At 44.6% G+C, this 17,395-nt stretch overlaps 1 protein-coding gene across 1 annotated transcript in view; it reads right to left on the reverse strand.

Annotated features, from left to right (window-relative positions):
• The window catches only part of TRIO (trio Rho guanine nucleotide exchange factor), a gene marked incomplete in the record, with an annotated part of 1,361,655 nt that overhangs the window by 25,844 nt on the left and 1,318,416 nt on the right, over nt 1-17,395 (reverse strand). The window contains 1 exon segment of the mRNA XM_073630705.1: nt 12,546-12,737. Coding sequence (XP_073486806.1) covers nt 12,546-12,737 — 192 coding nt within the window.

Consider the following 17,395-nt stretch of genomic DNA (forward strand, 5'->3'; position numbering starts at 1 on the left):
AAGACCCGAGGGGGAGGAGCCTGAACACAGAGAGCCACGGACAACCAAATAACAGCAGTTACATTTCATGTACCATACTGGGCAAGCAAAACATCCATCTGCACCAGCTTTAAAGGCAGGGCGCAGACGAAACATAAACCCCCCCCCCCCCAAAATAAAAATTGAAAAAAAAAGGTGAGGGAAAGAAAAAAAAGCAAAAACAAAACAGTTAAAAAAGGTAACAGTTTAAGAACCCAATGCCCTGTTTGCTCCAGGCAAACCGAACCAAAAAACTGGCGGAGAAACTTTGATCACAGGAACAAAAAAAACATTAGTGGATCGTTCCAAGAGCTCATCCACTCAGTGGGGGGTCTCGAAAATAGACATGCAGTTCAGTGCATCCAAAACAGAACCAGAACTTCCCACAGCTAACGGATACAAGTTCTCCGATGATATGGCACATTCCCCACATCTGAGAAGGCAGTCACAACAGAAGAGCAGGGTATGAACGGATGGCTGTGACATCAGGTAATATTACTCCCAGTAAATCGTCCAGCAAAATAGGCAAGTAATCCAGAGATACTAAGTCTCAGGCATCAGTCACTTCATACATGCAACACTCTCACCTCTCTTCCGCAGGGGAGTCAAAGAATTTGCTGGCCCCATGATGAATAACCTTCAGGCGACTGGGATATAGCATGCTGTACACCAGATTCTTCTCCCTCAGGCGCCTGCGGACATCAGTAAAAGAGCGCCTATTATCATGTTTCAGTTCAGGGTGTTTACGGGCCTCCTCCAGGATGAGATCCCTATCCCTGAAATTGAGCAGGCGAACCAGAAAGGCACGTGGCCACGTGCCAGCAGGCCTCAGACCAGTGGGCACCCTGTGTGCAAGTTCCACAACATATACAGGCGACAGGTGCTGCAGGCCCAGGAGTTGCTTGAAAAAGGCCTCAGCAAATGCAACAGGATTCTGGCCTTCCGCACCCTCAGGGAGCCCAACCACCCGCACATTATGCCTGAGGCGATTCTCGGCGTCCTCTTAATGGACCATAAGAATTTTAACCTGTTGTTGCAATTCAATCACCAATTGCACACTTCTGTAAGGCGGCCTCTAAATTTGTCCATGTCCTGTCTTATTAGCCCACATTCAATAGTCAGTGTGTCAATTTTCCCCTCCACAGAGGACTTACTGTCAGCGATGGCCGCTAGGATCATTGCGGTGGATTGTTCCCCCAATTGCTCTGGGTCCGCCTGAGGAGTTGCAGAGGCCCCCACCCGAGCTGGTGTCCCGAGAGCTGCCATCGTCGGGTCAGTCTGTACAGCAACAGATGCTGGAGACAAGGAGGTAGTGGGCAAGATGGCCGCCGTACGAGTGTTCGGCGGTGGGAGCCGGGATGCCTGAACAGCCTCCTTCTTGAAGGATTTTCTCTTGCCTGTCATGGGAAGATGGTTTGCTGAGCAGGATGGCCGGGGAAAAGGTAGGATTGAGACGGAGTAAGGAGACGGATTGCGAGAGCCTGTGCTGAGCACGTCCTTCCTCCTTCACATCGCGGCCACACCCCTTCATTGAATATTATCGAAGTAGGATCAAAGTCGGATGCTTGTCCTAACCATCCAACTTGTGACATCCGACATGGCGATAACAGCAGCAGTAAAAGGAATTTATGTCACACTGAGATTGTTTTAATTGGTCAAAGAACAAGACAGACTATCTCAAAGTCAGAGCAAAATCCTCTCCTGTTCATTCAAGTCGGATGGCAGTAGGACCAAAGTAGGATCGATGTTGCAGGGCAAAGTAGGATGACAGTCATACAACAGTTGTATCGTACCAGTGTGAACCCAGCCTCAGGCAAACACTTCAACATTGGGAGCTCATGTCGCATGACGTGTGAAAATCAATGGTTCCCTATGAGGGCTGTCTTGACTGGTCCTTCGGTCTGGCATGGATTTTAAGGGGAATCCCCCCAAAACCCATACCAGACTCTTATCCGAGCACGAAACCCGGCAGGTGAGGAAAAGGAGTGGGGGACGAGCGAGTGCCCCCCCCCCCCCAACCGAACCTTGTCCCTATGTTGATGAGGACAAGGGCCTCTTCCTGACAATCCCCCCTACCCATTCACCTAAAAAAAAATATAAGTAATGGCGCAACGCGCACCAAGCAGTAGAGCGGGAGAGAGCTTCGAGTCAACATTGGAGGAAGAACAGAGGGAGAAGACAGCGCAGAGAGAAGACCCGGCAGAAGAAAGTGGACAGAGGGAGAAGAACCGGGGAGGGATAGAAGACATCAGCGGAGAATAACCGGCAGAGGCAGAAGACATCAGTGGAGGAGGGAGAAGAGCTGGAGAGGGGAGAAGAAATCGGAAGAGACGCCGGAGCTGCCTTAATAAATTACTTTAAAAACCTGTGTACAGCGTTTTATTTTTGACAATTTTTTTTTTTAGGTGAATGGGTAATGTACCCCATGCTCATTCACAGGGTGGGATCTGGGGGCCCCCTTGTTAAATGGGGGCTTCCAGATTTCCGATAAGCTCCCTGCCCACAGACCCCCGACAACCAACAACCAGGGTTGTCGGGAAGAGGCCCTTCTCAAAACATGGGGACAAGGTGCTTTGGGGTGGGGGGCGCAGGGCCCCCCTGCCCCAAGGCACCCAGCCCCCCATGTTGAGGGGATGCGGCCTGGAGGGAGAGGGGCGCTCATTCGCCCCAACCCCTTTCCTCACCTGCCGGATTACGTGCTCAGATAAGGGTCTTGTATGGACTTTGGGGGTGTCCCCACGCCGTTTGTTCTCCGTTGGGGGTTCCCATTAAAATCCATGCCAGACAGAAGGGTCTGGTATGGTCTTGGAGAGGGAACCCATGCGGTTTTTATTTTAATTTGGCGTGGTGTTTCCCCTAAAGATTCATACCAGACACAAAGTGTCTGGCATTGTCGGGATCAAAGTCGGATCCCCGTTCATTGAAGTCGGGCTGATGTCGGACTACATCCTGCAGTGATTAGGATTCAGCAGGTGAAACCACAGTAGAGGGGGTGTGTGTGTGTGAATGTGATTATGGTCTCCTATGTGACCTGCCCGAGGAGTCAAATAGAATCAGTGCTCTGAGCTCTGCTACCATAAAAAAACTGTATAATACTGCTTTGTTAAAGTGTTACTAAACCCAGTAATATGAAAATAGTTCACCCCCCTCCATGCCCACAGCTTACAAATCATCTTTTTACATTTAAATACTGTCACTATATACCTTTTTGGCTGATCTGTATACCACGGTCTCGTGATAAACTGCAGGGTCTGCCTGAGTGCTGAGTATTTAGGGAGGAGATTTCCACTACAGCCTGTGTCCTCATGCTGTTATGGGAGGTGGATCATCCATAAATTAAGATGCGACATCCCACCCACTGTGTTCTTTTTTAGTTACTGGGCATAGAGGAGGAGGGAGGGACTGGGCTGTCATTTAGGATCTGTATACACACCCAAAATGTGTGATGTCAATATTATGTGACCTGAAAAACTCAGCTCAACAAGGAAATGTTCTCTCAGCAATAGAGACAAAACCAAGTAGATCTGGATAACTCAGCTCAACAAGGAAATGTTCCTTGTGCAGTCTTACTAGTCTGTGTCTTATCTGGCCTTGCCAAGAGAGACCCTGCAGAAGAGGGAGGATCTTTCCATACAGGATCAAAGAGACTTTTTACACAATGCAGAGGATTAATCACTTAAGTTCCACAGCGGGCAGAACAAGCATGCTATTCTGCATATAAAGATTTTACTGTTGTGGGTTTAGTAATACTTTAACAGGGTACTTCAATTGTATTTTTTTAAATCTCTAACAGAGTCACTTTAATTAAATGAACCTTAAAAGAAAAAAGAAAACAAAAAACTGGAGCTCACTGCTGTACACACTTCATGTCCACAGGGATCACTCTTGTGGACTTAGACTTAATTTTGAAAAACATCTTAACTGTTGATAGAATAAATAATAAAAATTAAAAGCCTTATCCCCTTCGGTGTAATTGGTTAGATAATGTGCAAGTGTGATATGGGTATTGTCAGATGAAGCCACAGAGGCTGCTGAATTCTAAGCCTGAAAATGTCACCAATGATTGCTTGGGATTTGATGGCTGCAGGTATGCTGGTGAACCACAGTTTAGGAACCACTGCTGTAATATACATCTCATAATATAATGCAAACTCGACTTAGTCTGCAGATTATTATTTGAATAAGGAGCTGCATTAAGAAATGGTGGCTTATGCCAAAAACAAGTGCCTTTCAACTCCCTGGATATTTTCCTCTACATCTTTCACTCTCAGATGAAAGCTACTTACTGTAGGACAGCAGAAGTATAAGAAGCCATGCACTGCTGAATTTAGACATTCAAAGCCAAGGATAGAATTTTAAAGTGATAACATGGTATGTCCAAGAGCATCAAATAAATGGCAAACAAAGATAATAGGATTTTATCGTCATACATACCTGTGAAATCTTTTTCTTTGAGTACATCATGGGACACCGAGTTAGGCTAATATTCATTACCTGCTGGGTTATACTTCATCTCCAAGTGAATGGACACTGGTAGACCAAAAGGTCTTTAGACAGGAAGTGATCTCCTATATAACCCCTCTCATACAAGAAGTACTTCAGTTTCAGATCTCGGCAGATCTAAACTGCCCAGACAACATCTAAAGAATGCAGTCATCTCTCTTCCGCCGAATGAGGCTGAGAGAAAAAAAGGCAAAATACTGTCCTGATTTAAATGAAAGGCCGACACCACTTTTGGCAAAAAGGATGGAAACAGGTCGTAACACGACCCTGTAGTGGTGAAGGATCAAGTACAGTTCCCTGCAAAAGGACCGCCAACTCCAACACCCTTCTAGCCGAGGTGATAGCCATCAGGAAGGCTGGCTTGCATGACAGCAAAATGGTTGTTTCTGTAACACAGACAGCACCAAGTTCAAGTCCCAAGGACACATAGGTGACCTAAAGGGGAGAAGAAAGCGATTTGCCCCCTGCATAAAGGTTTGGATCAGTGAATGGGAGGCTAAAGGCCTTTGGAAGAATACTGATAGGGCCGAAACTTGACCTCTGATTGTACTTAAAGCCAATTTTATTTCCACAGCTGACTGTAGAAAAGAGAGAATTCTCCCAATCATGTATTTCCGAGGAAACCATTTTTTGGCTTCACACCAAGCAATATAAGTCTTCCAGACCTTATGATAGATCTTCCTAGCGACAGCTTTTCTAGCATTCACTAGGGTAGACACCACTGGTCCCGAGATGCCATGGTCCTTTAACACCCTGGCTTCAATAGCCATGCCGTCAGATTTAGAGACTGTAAATTGGGGTGGAATATAGGACCTTGAGACAGTAGATCAGGGTGACGTGGAAGCCTCCATTACCAGTCTATCCTCAGTCTCACAATCTACAGGAACCAGGACCACCAGAATGACTGGAACTCCCTCTCTCTGAATCCTGCGCAACAATGTGCAAAGAGAGGGATCGGAGGGAAAGCATAAACCAGAGAATACTGGCTCCATTGAACTACCAGAGCATCTACTCCGATTCCCAGAGGATCTCTTGTTCGGGGCAGAAAAAGCTGTAGCTAGTTGCTGAACCTGGATGCCAGTAGGTCAACCTCTGGCCATCCCCAACATTGGCAAATTTCCTGGAACACCCCTGGGTATAGGGACCATTCCCCCGGGCAGATGTGCTGGTGGCTGAGATAACTTGCCTTCCAGTTCTCTACTCCTGGATATGGACTGCCGATAGAATCGGCACATGTCCCTCTGCCCAGGCTAGTATGTGGTTCACCTCCTTGAGAGCTGAACGACTCCTGGTACCGTCTTGGTGGTTTATATAGACCACTGCAGTGGCATTGTCAGACTGAACCCTCATAGGGCAGTCCTGAAGCTCCGCCGTCCAGGACCGTAGGGCTAGATGTACTGCCTGTAATTCAAGGATGTTGATGGGCAGGATCCGTTCTGTCCTTGATCATTTCCCCTGAGCTGTGAGCCCTTCTAGGTCGCTCCCCAGCCTGAGAGACTGGCGTCTGTAGTCAATACTTTCCAAGTTACCAGGAGAAAGAATTTTACCTTTCGCAGGTTCTGATCCTGCAACCACCAGTTCAGGCTTAAGCATCCCGGGGGTGGAGATAAGAACATTGGATAATCCAGTGCTTGTCCTATCCTGTTCCAAGCCAACAAGATGTCTTGTTGTAGAGGCCTGAATGGAACCGGGCATAGGGCACCACCTCGGAGGATACCATCCTCCCTAGAAGTCTCACACAGAGCTGAATAGAGGGTTGTCTGGTGCCCCTTATCTGATGCACCTGATCCTTCAGGGCACAGATGCTTGTGGGTGGCAAGAATACTCTTGCTTGGACGTATCTAGGATCAGACCTAAATACTTTAGACTTTGAGCTGGTCTCAAGGTTGACTTTTCGGTATTTATGATCCAGCCTAAGCTTTCCAAATACCGCACTGTGCATGTTATGCTCTGTTCTAGAGCCTGAAGTGAATGATCTTTGAGCAGGAGGTTGTCCAGATACCCGAGCACCAGGATCTCTTGGGCCCTTAAAAGACCCAGTACTGGTGCTAGGACCTTTGTGAACACCCGGGGAGCCGTAGCAAGCCACAAACTGAAAATGACTTTCCTCTACTGCAAATCACAGGAACCTCTGATGAGGCTGAAAGATAGGTACGTGTAAATACACGTCCTTTATATCGACGAAGGCTAGAAAGTCTCCCATATGGAGTGAGGCTACTATTGAGCGGACAGACTCCATCTGAAAAGGACTGGATCAGTAGATACTGGTTCAAGGATCTTAGGTCCAAAATGGGCCTTGGGCCTCTGTTTGGTTTTTTAACCGTAAATAGGTTTGATTACAACCCAGCGCCCCTTTCGGGTACAGGAACCTCTACAATCACCCCTTGATGCACTAAATGATGTAGTACCTGAAGCAATAAGTTACTTTTTGGAGGACGCTGGATCTTAAGAACCTCTCAGGGGGAACCCACCGCAACTCCAGCTTGTAACTGCGGGATATAGTTGAGGTGACCCACTCATCCTGAACTATTGTTCTCCAAATGTCTGCAAAGTGCAGCAGCCTTTCCCCCACCCAGTAGAGTGGGTGGTGTCCCCTCAAAAGGAGGGCTTGGTGCTGGGTTTGGAAGAATTTTGGACCCAAGGCTTTTTCTGGCTCTGGCCTTGTGGCTTGCCCCTGGCCCTAGTGCCCTGTTGGCGGCGGAACTGCCTTGGCGCTGAGACATTTGAGGAAGCAGTCGCTGAGGTTTTAAACGAGGGATGCCTGGTGCTTTTCTTCACAGGAGGTAGAGAACTCTTCCCTCCGGAAATCTTTTGGATATATTTGTGGCCAAATGATCACCAAATAAACATCCCCCGTGAAAGGGGAAACCTGCCAATAACTTCTTACAAGGAAGCTTGGCTGACCAGTTCTTAAGCCACAAAAGTCTGTATGTACAGACAAGAGAGCAAAACGAGAAACCTGCTGTATTGAATCCTTTAAGATGTCAACAGCAAAAGACAGCGCTCAAGGAATATCTGCCTTATTTGCAGGCAGATCATCCTCCTGGTTAGGCCTTTCAGGCCGTCTTATCTGATCCTTTATGGACTGGCAGATACCAATTTCTGCAACAGCTGGCTGAATAGCTGAACTGGCCAAAGAAAAGGAAGCTTTTAATAATGACTCCAATTTCTTGTCAACAGGGTCTTTCAAGCCCTGTGCGTTATCTACCGGACAAGTCAAGTTTGTGTTTAAGGAAGAGACTGCTGCATCTACGGCTGGCATGCTCCACTTCTTAACAAACTTTTCATCCATGGGATATAAAGGGGAAACCTCTTTGGAGGAACAAAAATCTTGTCAGGATGTTCCCAATCAGTATACACCGTCTGTTCCAACAGAGGGTGTAAGGGGAAAGCCTGTGTGGCCTGAAGGGGCCTCAAGGATCCCAAATAGGACCAGGGAGGCGCAGTAACCTCTGCAAGAGGCAACTTAAAGGCAGAATGAACCATTTTGGTTAGAGTCAGGATCAAAAGCCTCTGTGATTGAGAGGCAGACACCAACTGGATATCTTCTTGTCCAGATTGCTCGGAAGCAGACTCATCCGCCAAGTCATCCACAAAATCCTGAGCTTTAAGCTCTTCCCCAACCTCAACTTATTTCTGCTCCAGACTAGGAGGCTCCGGGGAGGGGGATCTGTCATGCTTCTTGCCACCCTGTGGGATTGAGGCAATCAAGCCAGCAATCCTGTGCTCTAACCCGGCTAGGGCTGAGGACAGTTCATCCTTAGTGATAAAGGGTGAAGCAGCAGCGTTGACTGTAGGCACAATCCAAGATAGGCGCAGCGGCTCAGATTGCCCAGGAAGCCTCTGGTCCTTCAGGGGATACAACACTAGGGATACAACTAGGTTAATCGGGAACTACTGATGACATAGGCATGCCCTTCCCTGTAGTGTTAGTCCTGCTCTTCTTTTTTTAAGACATTTACTAGCCACAAAAATGTATTAACACACCTCAGAATGGAGACCCTTTAATAGGGCTCACCAAACCCCTATGCAACAATCCTGCTAAGCACCTTTAGCCTGCCAAGCAACACGTGGTGACTCACATGACCCTGGTAAGGAGAAATGAACCGCTGCAAGTGCCTGGTTCAGAGCCTACTCTGTGTCCCACAGCTGCCTTCTGGAAGCACCGCATGCTTGGCATACACAGATTAACCTCTTGCCGACCAGTGCATGACGATAAACTTCGGCACAATGGCACGGCTGCGCAAATGGGCGTACAGGTACGTCCCCTTTAAGACGCAGCATTGTGGGCATGCTAACGCCTGCCGCATACTCCATGATCTGGTCTGCAGGTCCAGCGGATTCAATGTCCACCGGTGTCCCGCGATCATGTCATGGAGCGGCAGAACGGGCATTTCCCTGTTTTGCATAGTGACATGACAGATCTACTGCTCCCTGTCATCGGGAGCAGTGATCGCTGTCATGTCAGTGGTAGCCCCTCCATTTTATATATTTTGGGGATATTTATTATAGCAAAAAGTAAAAAAAATTTTTTTTTTCAAAAATGTCGCTTTTTTTTTTGTTTATAGAGCAAAAAATAAAAACCGCAGATGTGATCAAATACCACCAAAAGAAAGCTCTATTTGTGGGAAAAAAAAGGACATCAATTTTGTTTGGGTGCAACGTCGCTCGACCGCGCAATTGTCAGTTAAAGCAATGCAGTGCCGTATCACAAAAAGTGCTCTGGTCAGTAAAGGGGTAAATTCTTCTGGGGCTGAAGTGGTTAAATAAGCTGGCTGTGCTCCGGAAAGTTCTGTACATGCATGCATGTGCGCGGTCCCAACAAATGGGCGTGACCATATTTGCGTATGATGCGAATCTTCGTGCGCCCAGATAAAGGCTAAGGCGCATGTGTGGCGAAACCGCGTGCGCCATGGCCGCCAAACAAACTGAGTCCAGCGGTGCTTTTGCGAAAGCACATGCACCATAGCTAACCAAGGCGAAATGGCGCACCGTCTTGCGCCATCATACAGATAGAAAACAGCCAGACACAAACAAAAAATGTTCACTTTGCAAACACCTACAGCTAGCCCAAAAACTCCCCCGTATTATCACTGCACAAAGGTGCCCAGCCTCTAGCTAGCTTGACTGATTATTACAATTACGGGGACACCCCACAATAATAATAAGGGGTTTCACTTACCCATCCAGGCGCAGGGCAGCTTAGAAACCAAGAGCCAAATCTTCAACCTTCACGGCGGGTTCATGTCACTTGCCCCGGAAGAATTTACCCCCTTACTGACCAAGGACTGGGTAACCTTTTCATGTTTAGGGTCCACTCCCTTGGACCTGTACAGCACACTGCAGGAATGCCTTAGCGCTGTAGTGTCCAGGATTCCACTTCGCAGGGTCCAGCGCCCGGAGGCCGCATTTACAGGCAAAACCTTGCAGATTCCTGAGTCATTTTTGCGAGGCTCGGGTACCATTTACCTAAGCATATAAAGCCTGTGTCAAATGGATCCGATCAGTTAATCCCTTGATTAATTTAAGAACCATTTGTGGGACTAGAGACCTGGAGCTCAGAGAGCTTAAACAACCGTGCCATCCACCTTGCAGACACTGGTAAAAAACTGTAGTACTTCCTGTATGGGTGGGGTTATATAGGGGATCACTTCCTGTCTAAAGATCTTTGGGCTACCAGTGTCTATTCACCTGGAGATGAAGTATAACCAAGCAGGTAATGAATATATGCCTAACACTGTGTTCCATGATGTATAAAAAATAAATGCTTGCTTTCACCCGACAAATCGGAATTACCACAACTTTAGCTAGTCATCTATATCCTTGATTTCAAGTGAACTATGTTCCTGCTGATTGTTTACTGCAATACGTTAGTTCCTGCTGTTGTTTCTTCTAGTCTTTTTTTTCCATCAAAAAGAACAATGTTTATGGGTGGTAGTTTTTTGCGGTTTTGGCAAAAGGTTGTTACTCTTACTATCCAAACGTTTGATGCAAAATCTTTCTCATATTGTTTTATAAAAAAAAAAAATATTTAGAAATGTAACATCCATGTACTTTATAAGTTACTAACTGTAACTTTGACACAGTAAGAGTCTAATTTACTATTATTCCAAATGGATAGCTCTAAGGCCTAGTTCACACTTCTGCCTATGGCACTGCTCTGTGGAGACATTAACTCTGAATAGCACGCCCACGCATGTAAAATCGCAGTGTGTGGGAACCACAGGGAAATTGCATGGTCAAAAAGAATGCGATTTCCCTGGGGTTGAGTTTTTGAAAAGGTGTATGCACCTTTTTTTGTGCAAACGCAGGCACAGCAGCCCATTCATTTGAATGGGCTGCCATGCCTGTGCAAGCCCGGCCCACAAAAACACATAGGTGTGAACCTAGCACCAGATGGACTAAACCATCTATAGGGAAAAGTTTGAAAATAACCTTTAGGACCTGTGGACGCTATTTGTTGATCTAAAGAATACTTTGCAAACAAAAATGTATAAGGTTAATTTTAATGTAATAACAGATTTGTTGATCAAAGGCTGGTTTGGAATATGTTAAGCAAAAGGATGATCAATTTTGTACATTCACCACTGCACCGTTCTCCAGCTCTACAGTGGAAAACTCCATTCTGATAGAGCCACAGATTTCAAATTCTGACCTATCAGTCTATAGCTCTTATTGCCAGTTTGCTTCACCCCAGTCCCATTGTTTCTGGGCGGACTATAAAGGGATCAGCTATTTCTGCCAGGCCCCAGCTGAAAACAGTACTTGACATCTTCTGCTTTGGAAGGGATGTAAAATGAATTGCTCATTTGTTACCTTTGAGTGGAATAGTCCTTCAAAGCTTTTCCTATGACTTAAATTATGTAATGTATAATGAGACACAGTGCCATGGGCAAGTATTATGAGGACTTCCACTCACTTTGAATGCAATGGATCAGGAAGTCTGACTAACAGTGTAAAGACTAAGAAAAAAAACACTGCCATAGTATAGTGTTGAAAAGATTCAAATGTATTAATCAAGAATAAAAAAAATTTAAGTACTCTCAAACATATCATGGGGGTCAGGTCTGAAGCACTAAGAGCCATAGCAAAGTCGCTGGGGCTGGGGAGGGCAGCCCTGGCCACAGGCAGCAAGCAACTTGTCTTCACAACTAGATGTCATTTGGACCTCCCTCTCCTCCAGAGCAGGCAGCAAGCCCACTCAAATTGTAGACAAGGTGTGGTGAAAAATACTCCTGTGCTTGTGAGGCCGTTTGCTTTAAGGAAAGGGTAGTATTGTAGAAAGTAGCAGTACTGGAGATGATGGAGCGTGTCCCGCTGCCTTAACTCACCAGGGGTGGTCTGGAAAGGACTGTTTGGTAGGAGGTGGATGGAAGGCGCGTGATCAGACGCTTACATCAAGACATGTATGGTTTAATCATGTACACGCCGATATGTGTACATGGGGAGGAGTGGCTAGTAGGAGGGTATGTCCTGTGATGGATAATTATCCATCACAGGACATACCCTCCTACTAGCCACTCCTCCCCATGTACACATGTCGGCCTACCGGCCCATACAGACTGTGCTCCTGTTCTCCTGGCTCTGATGAAGAGGTTACCCTCGAAACGTGTCAGCCTTTTTTGAATACCTGCCTCAACATGGTCATACCCCATTTTTAACTTCCCAGTGCCTATTTTGTTACCCGTTTTTATGCAACGTAGTATTTGTATGATTCTATATTTATATGATTATATGTTTGTACATGATTAAACCATACATGTCTTGATGTAAGCGTCTGATCATGTGCCTTCCATCCACCTCCTACCAAGCAAGCTCACTCTCCGTTAGCTTGGATTAACCGTCATATACTTGGTCTTTTTCTCCCCATTACCTTTCTGTATGACCTGAGCGCCACAGAATCTTGCTTTATTTTTTTTTTTTTAATTATTTAAACATTGACTCGCTGAGCACACTGGTAAGGTATCATTATTATAAATTTTGTAATGCCAAAATAATCATTGAACCAGCAAGATGCCACTTACCTTGATACTATTTCTAAACAGAAAGCCTGGCAAAGAGTATCCTCTCTTTTTATCTAAAGGCTCGCTGAAGATAACAATTTGTTCAAAAAGAAACACCCGTCTTTCTTTACAGCATGGTAAAAGTCCTGTGCCTTGATCTGAGACTAGAAATGTATCTTGAAGCAAAAGCTTTCCTTGGGCTAAAATTTTGCCCTGTTAAGAAAAAAAAAGAATTGGATAAACATTTTACAACTAAAACAGAACACTTTGCATATCAAGTTCAAAATGTAATGTTAATGGTAGTAACACTACACTCAATGGACATGTCTTTTTTTCAACCTAATTATGTCATTTTTATATGCAACTAAAGAAAATGCAGGGATGATTAAAAGTAGGACTTTAATACAGTGTTTATACAGTACATCAACAAAAATGAGTACACCCCTCACATTTTTGTAAATATTTTATTATATCTTTTCATGTGACAACACTGAAGAAATGACACTTTGCTACAATGTAAAGTAGTGTGTGTACAGCTTGTATAACAGCGTAAATTTGCTGTCCCCTCAAAAAAAAAAAACACTGCCACTAAAGTCTGAACCGCTGGTAACAAAAGTGAGTACATCCCTAAGTGAAAATGTCCAAATTGGGCCCAATTAGCCTTTTTTCCCTCCCTGGTGTCATGTGACTCGTTAGTGGTACAAGCTCTCAGGTGTGAATGGGGAGCAGGTATAGTCAATTTGGTGTTATCGCTCTCACTCTCTCATACTGGTCACTGGAAGTTCAACATGGCACCTCTTGGCAAAGAACTCTGAGGATCTTAAAAAAAGAATTGTTACTCTACATAAAGATGGCCTAGGCTATAAGAAAGATTGCCAAGACACTGAAACTGAGCTGCAGCACGGTGGTAAAGACCATACAGCGGTTTAACAGGACAGGTTCCACTCAGAACAGGCCTTGACCATGGTTGACCAAAGAGCACACGCTCAGCGTCATATCCAGAGGTTGTCTTTGGGGAAAAGACGTACGAGTGCTGCCAGCATTGCTGCAGAGGTTGAAGGGGTGGGGGGGTCAGCGTTGTCAGTGCTCAGACCATACACTGCATCAAATTGGTCTGCATGTCTGTCGTCCCAGAAGGAAGCCTCTTTTAAAGATGATGTACAAGAAAGGTATCAGTTTGCTAAAGACAAGCAGACTAAGGACATGGATTATTGGAACCATGTCCTGTGGTCTGAGGAGACCAAGATAAACTTATTTGGTTCAGATGGTGTCAAGCATATGTGGCGGCAACCAGGTGAGGAGTAAAAAGACAAGTGTGTCTTGCCTACTGTCAAGCAGGGTGGTGGGAGTGTCATGGTCTGGGGCTGCAAAAGAGCTACAGTTCATTGAGAGCACCATGAATGCCAACATGTACTGTCACATACTGAAGCAGAGCATGATCCCCTCCCTTTAGAGACTGGACCGCAGGGCAGTATTCCAACATAACGGCCCCAAACACACCTCCAAGATGACCACTGCTTTGCTAAAGAAGCTGAGGGTAAAGGTGATGGACTGGCCAAGCATGTCCCCAGACCTAAACCCTATTGAGCATCTTTGGGGCATCCTCAAACGGAAGGTGGAGGAGTGCAAGGTCTCCAACATCCACCAGCTCCATAATGTTGTCATGGAGGAGTGGAAGAGGACTCCAGTGGCAACCTGTGAAGCTCTGGTTAACTCCATGCCCAAGAGGGGTGAGGCAGTGCTGGAAAATAATGGTGGCCACACAAAATATTGACACTTTGGGCTCAATTTGGACATTTTCACTTAGGGATGTACTCATTTTTGTTGCCAGCGGTTTAGACATTAGTGGCTGTGTGTTGAGTTATTTTGAGGGGACAGCAAATTTACGCTGTTATACGAGCTGTACACTCACTACTTTACATTGTAGCAAGTGTAATTTCTTCAATTTTGTCACATGAAAAGATATAACAAAATATTTACAAAAATGAGAAGGCTGTACTCACTTTTGTGAGATACTGTATGTCTGATTGTAAATTTGACATTAAATAATTTTGAATGGCCAAAAAAGTAAGTACAGCTCATAGAATATGTTTATATTTTCTACATATCTGAACAGGTAAAATTAGATCTTAATTTAAATGGTACCTACAGATAAAAGTGATATAATTGACCAAATTACACAATAATCTGACATGGTGTAATAATTTTAAGTTTCTAAATTAACATAAATACAGAAAATTTCATTGCTGGGTGTTACGGTAAATCTTGCAGCAGTCAGTGTAAAAAGTGCATGCATCTACAATCAGAAAGAGATTGCACCAATTCAACCTGTGTGAGAGGTGTGTTAATAAAAAGCCTTTAGTGTCCAAAAAAAGAACATTAAAGCAAGATTGCAGTCTGCCATTAGACACAGGCAAAACCAGGCCTTCTGAAACGCAGACTACTCAAAGATAGAGTTGTTTGGCCACAATAACAGTGGACATGTTTGCCGCAAACGAAAAACAAGATTTCAGGAGAAGAACTCTAACAACAACTGTGAAGTATGGTGGTGAAAATGTTAGGGTTTGGGGCAGCTTTAAGGCCTGATCAGCTTGCAGTCATTGAGTCAACTATAAATTTTGCATCATATCTAAATCTGCTTGATGAAAATATCAGGCCATCTGTACAAAAATTAAATCAGAATGGAGTATTTCAACACTGTAATCATTCAGAGAACAATAGCAAGTCCACCAAGGAATGGCTCAATAAGAAGAAATAGAAGGTTATGGACTGCCCTAGTCAAAGACCTGATTTGATTCCCATTGAATTGTGAAACAGAAAGTTTATGTAAGAAATCCCATAAAAATCTTGCAGCTGAAGCAATTAACATGGAGAAGTGGCAGTTATACAAAATGTCAGAAAATATGGGGCAATACCAGCTTTTGATTCCAAAGGTTTACTTACTGTTTCCACAATACATTGATTATTTTGTTGACTAAATCATAGAAAATGCATTTTTTCTTGTGTTTTTATTCAAGAATATGACCCTTACCTGTAGGCACAGTTTGAATAAAAAACAAACTGTCTGTTCAAATATGTTGAAATAGTCAATAATTTCCATGGTCTGCACTTAATTTTTATTATTTTCGTTTTATTGCATCCTTTAACAAAGCTGACAGGTCAAATAACCACAAGAAGGAAATACAAACATCACATAAAAATTTGGTTCCTGAGTGAGATACATCACTTGTCCAAGGCAGCCAAAGGCATAACATGTACGGAAACCATATTTAAATGTAATACGAGGAAACATTAGAATATCAAAACCATACAAGGTGGACCTGCCCTCAAGGACGGTCAGGCTGGTAACTCCTGGATTTTCCACACATAGGTAACGTTCATAAGTGGTACTTATGCTGAGAGGATTGATTTTCTCCAAAATTTGTATGGGGTCATTGGAGCACACAAAATTGAGCCAAATGTTTTAAATGACTATTTCCACCAAAAGTTAATTTTAGAGAATGAAGATTTTTATGTATGATGTCATTATTATTATGGATATTTTGAGGTAAAGGAGTCTCCTCTGCTCAGGGCCATTTCCCATTTTTGGACTTCCGTGAAGACAGCTTATTTATTGATTCAGATAGACCCAATAAATACTTATTGGGCTCATCAATCATTAATAAATTTACCAGGATGGGGCAAAAGGAAAAGTAGTTAGGTTTCCCATTGTGGGGGATTTCCCTTTACTTCTAGTGTGAGTGACGGCTGTCACTGCAACAGTGAGGCTGCATTTACACCTGAGTGTATCGTTTTCAAGCAGAAAGTGGCACGATTTTTGCCGCAATTTTGTACAGGTCAAAAGGTCACCAATGTAAAAAGCAGAAAACCGCCTGTAATCTGCCCAAAAATACGACTGAAAGCTCAGATGTGAACAGGGGCCATTGAAATCAATGAGATTTGTCTTACACAGTTACAACTATTGGGCATTTTTAGAGCTGAGGCTTAGAGCAGAAAAATGCCCAAAAACGCTTAGGTGTGAATGGAGCCTGAAGGAAAATCTGAACTAAAAGGGACAGACTAAAAACCCAATTTTTAGTAAAGTAGGGAAGGTTTAGGGCCCATTCACACCTGAGAAATTTCAGCTCAGAAAACGCTGATCTCAAAAGTTCCAAAACGCCCAACAAGCAAAATCCCATTCATTTAAATGGCCCTTGTTCACATTTAAGAGTTCTGTCACCTGGGGCAAAAGGCCTGAAGCTCAAAGAAGTACATGAGCTTCTTTTAAGGTTGCATTCACACCTGAACTTATCGTTTTCAGGCAGAAAGTCGCGTGTTTTTACCACGATTTTGTACAGGTCAAAAGGTCACCAATGTAAAAAGCAGAAAAACACCTGTAATCTGCCTAAAAACAAAAAAAACTCATGTACTTTTTTGAGCTTCAGGCTGTGTTCACACTGGTCCGACAAACGCTCCGACATTGGGAGCTCATGTCGCATGACGTGGGAAATTCAATGTTTCCCTATGTGAGCCGTCCTAACTGGTCCGACACAAGTCGTTCCGACTTTAGAAATGTTCCCTGTACTACTTTGGTCCGACTTTGATCCTACTTCAGCCCATTGACTATCATTGAAGACGGATCAAAGTCGGATCGCCGTCTTACATGATCCGACTTCGGCATGCAACTTGATCTTGAGGGGGAACTCCATGCCAAAATTTTAAATAAATAAACCGGCATGGGTTTCCCCCTCCAAGAGCATACCAGGCCCTTGGGTCTGGTATGGACCTTAAGGGGAACCCCCTACGCAGAAAAAACGGCATGGGGGTCCCCCCAAATCCATACCAGACCCTTATCCGAGCACGCAGCCCGGCCGGTCAGGAATGGGGGTGGG

This window comes from Aquarana catesbeiana, linkage group LG05, assembly GCF_042186555.1.
Source record: "Aquarana catesbeiana isolate 2022-GZ linkage group LG05, ASM4218655v1, whole genome shotgun sequence".
NCBI classification, from domain to species: domain Eukaryota; kingdom Metazoa; phylum Chordata; class Amphibia; order Anura; family Ranidae; genus Aquarana; species Aquarana catesbeiana.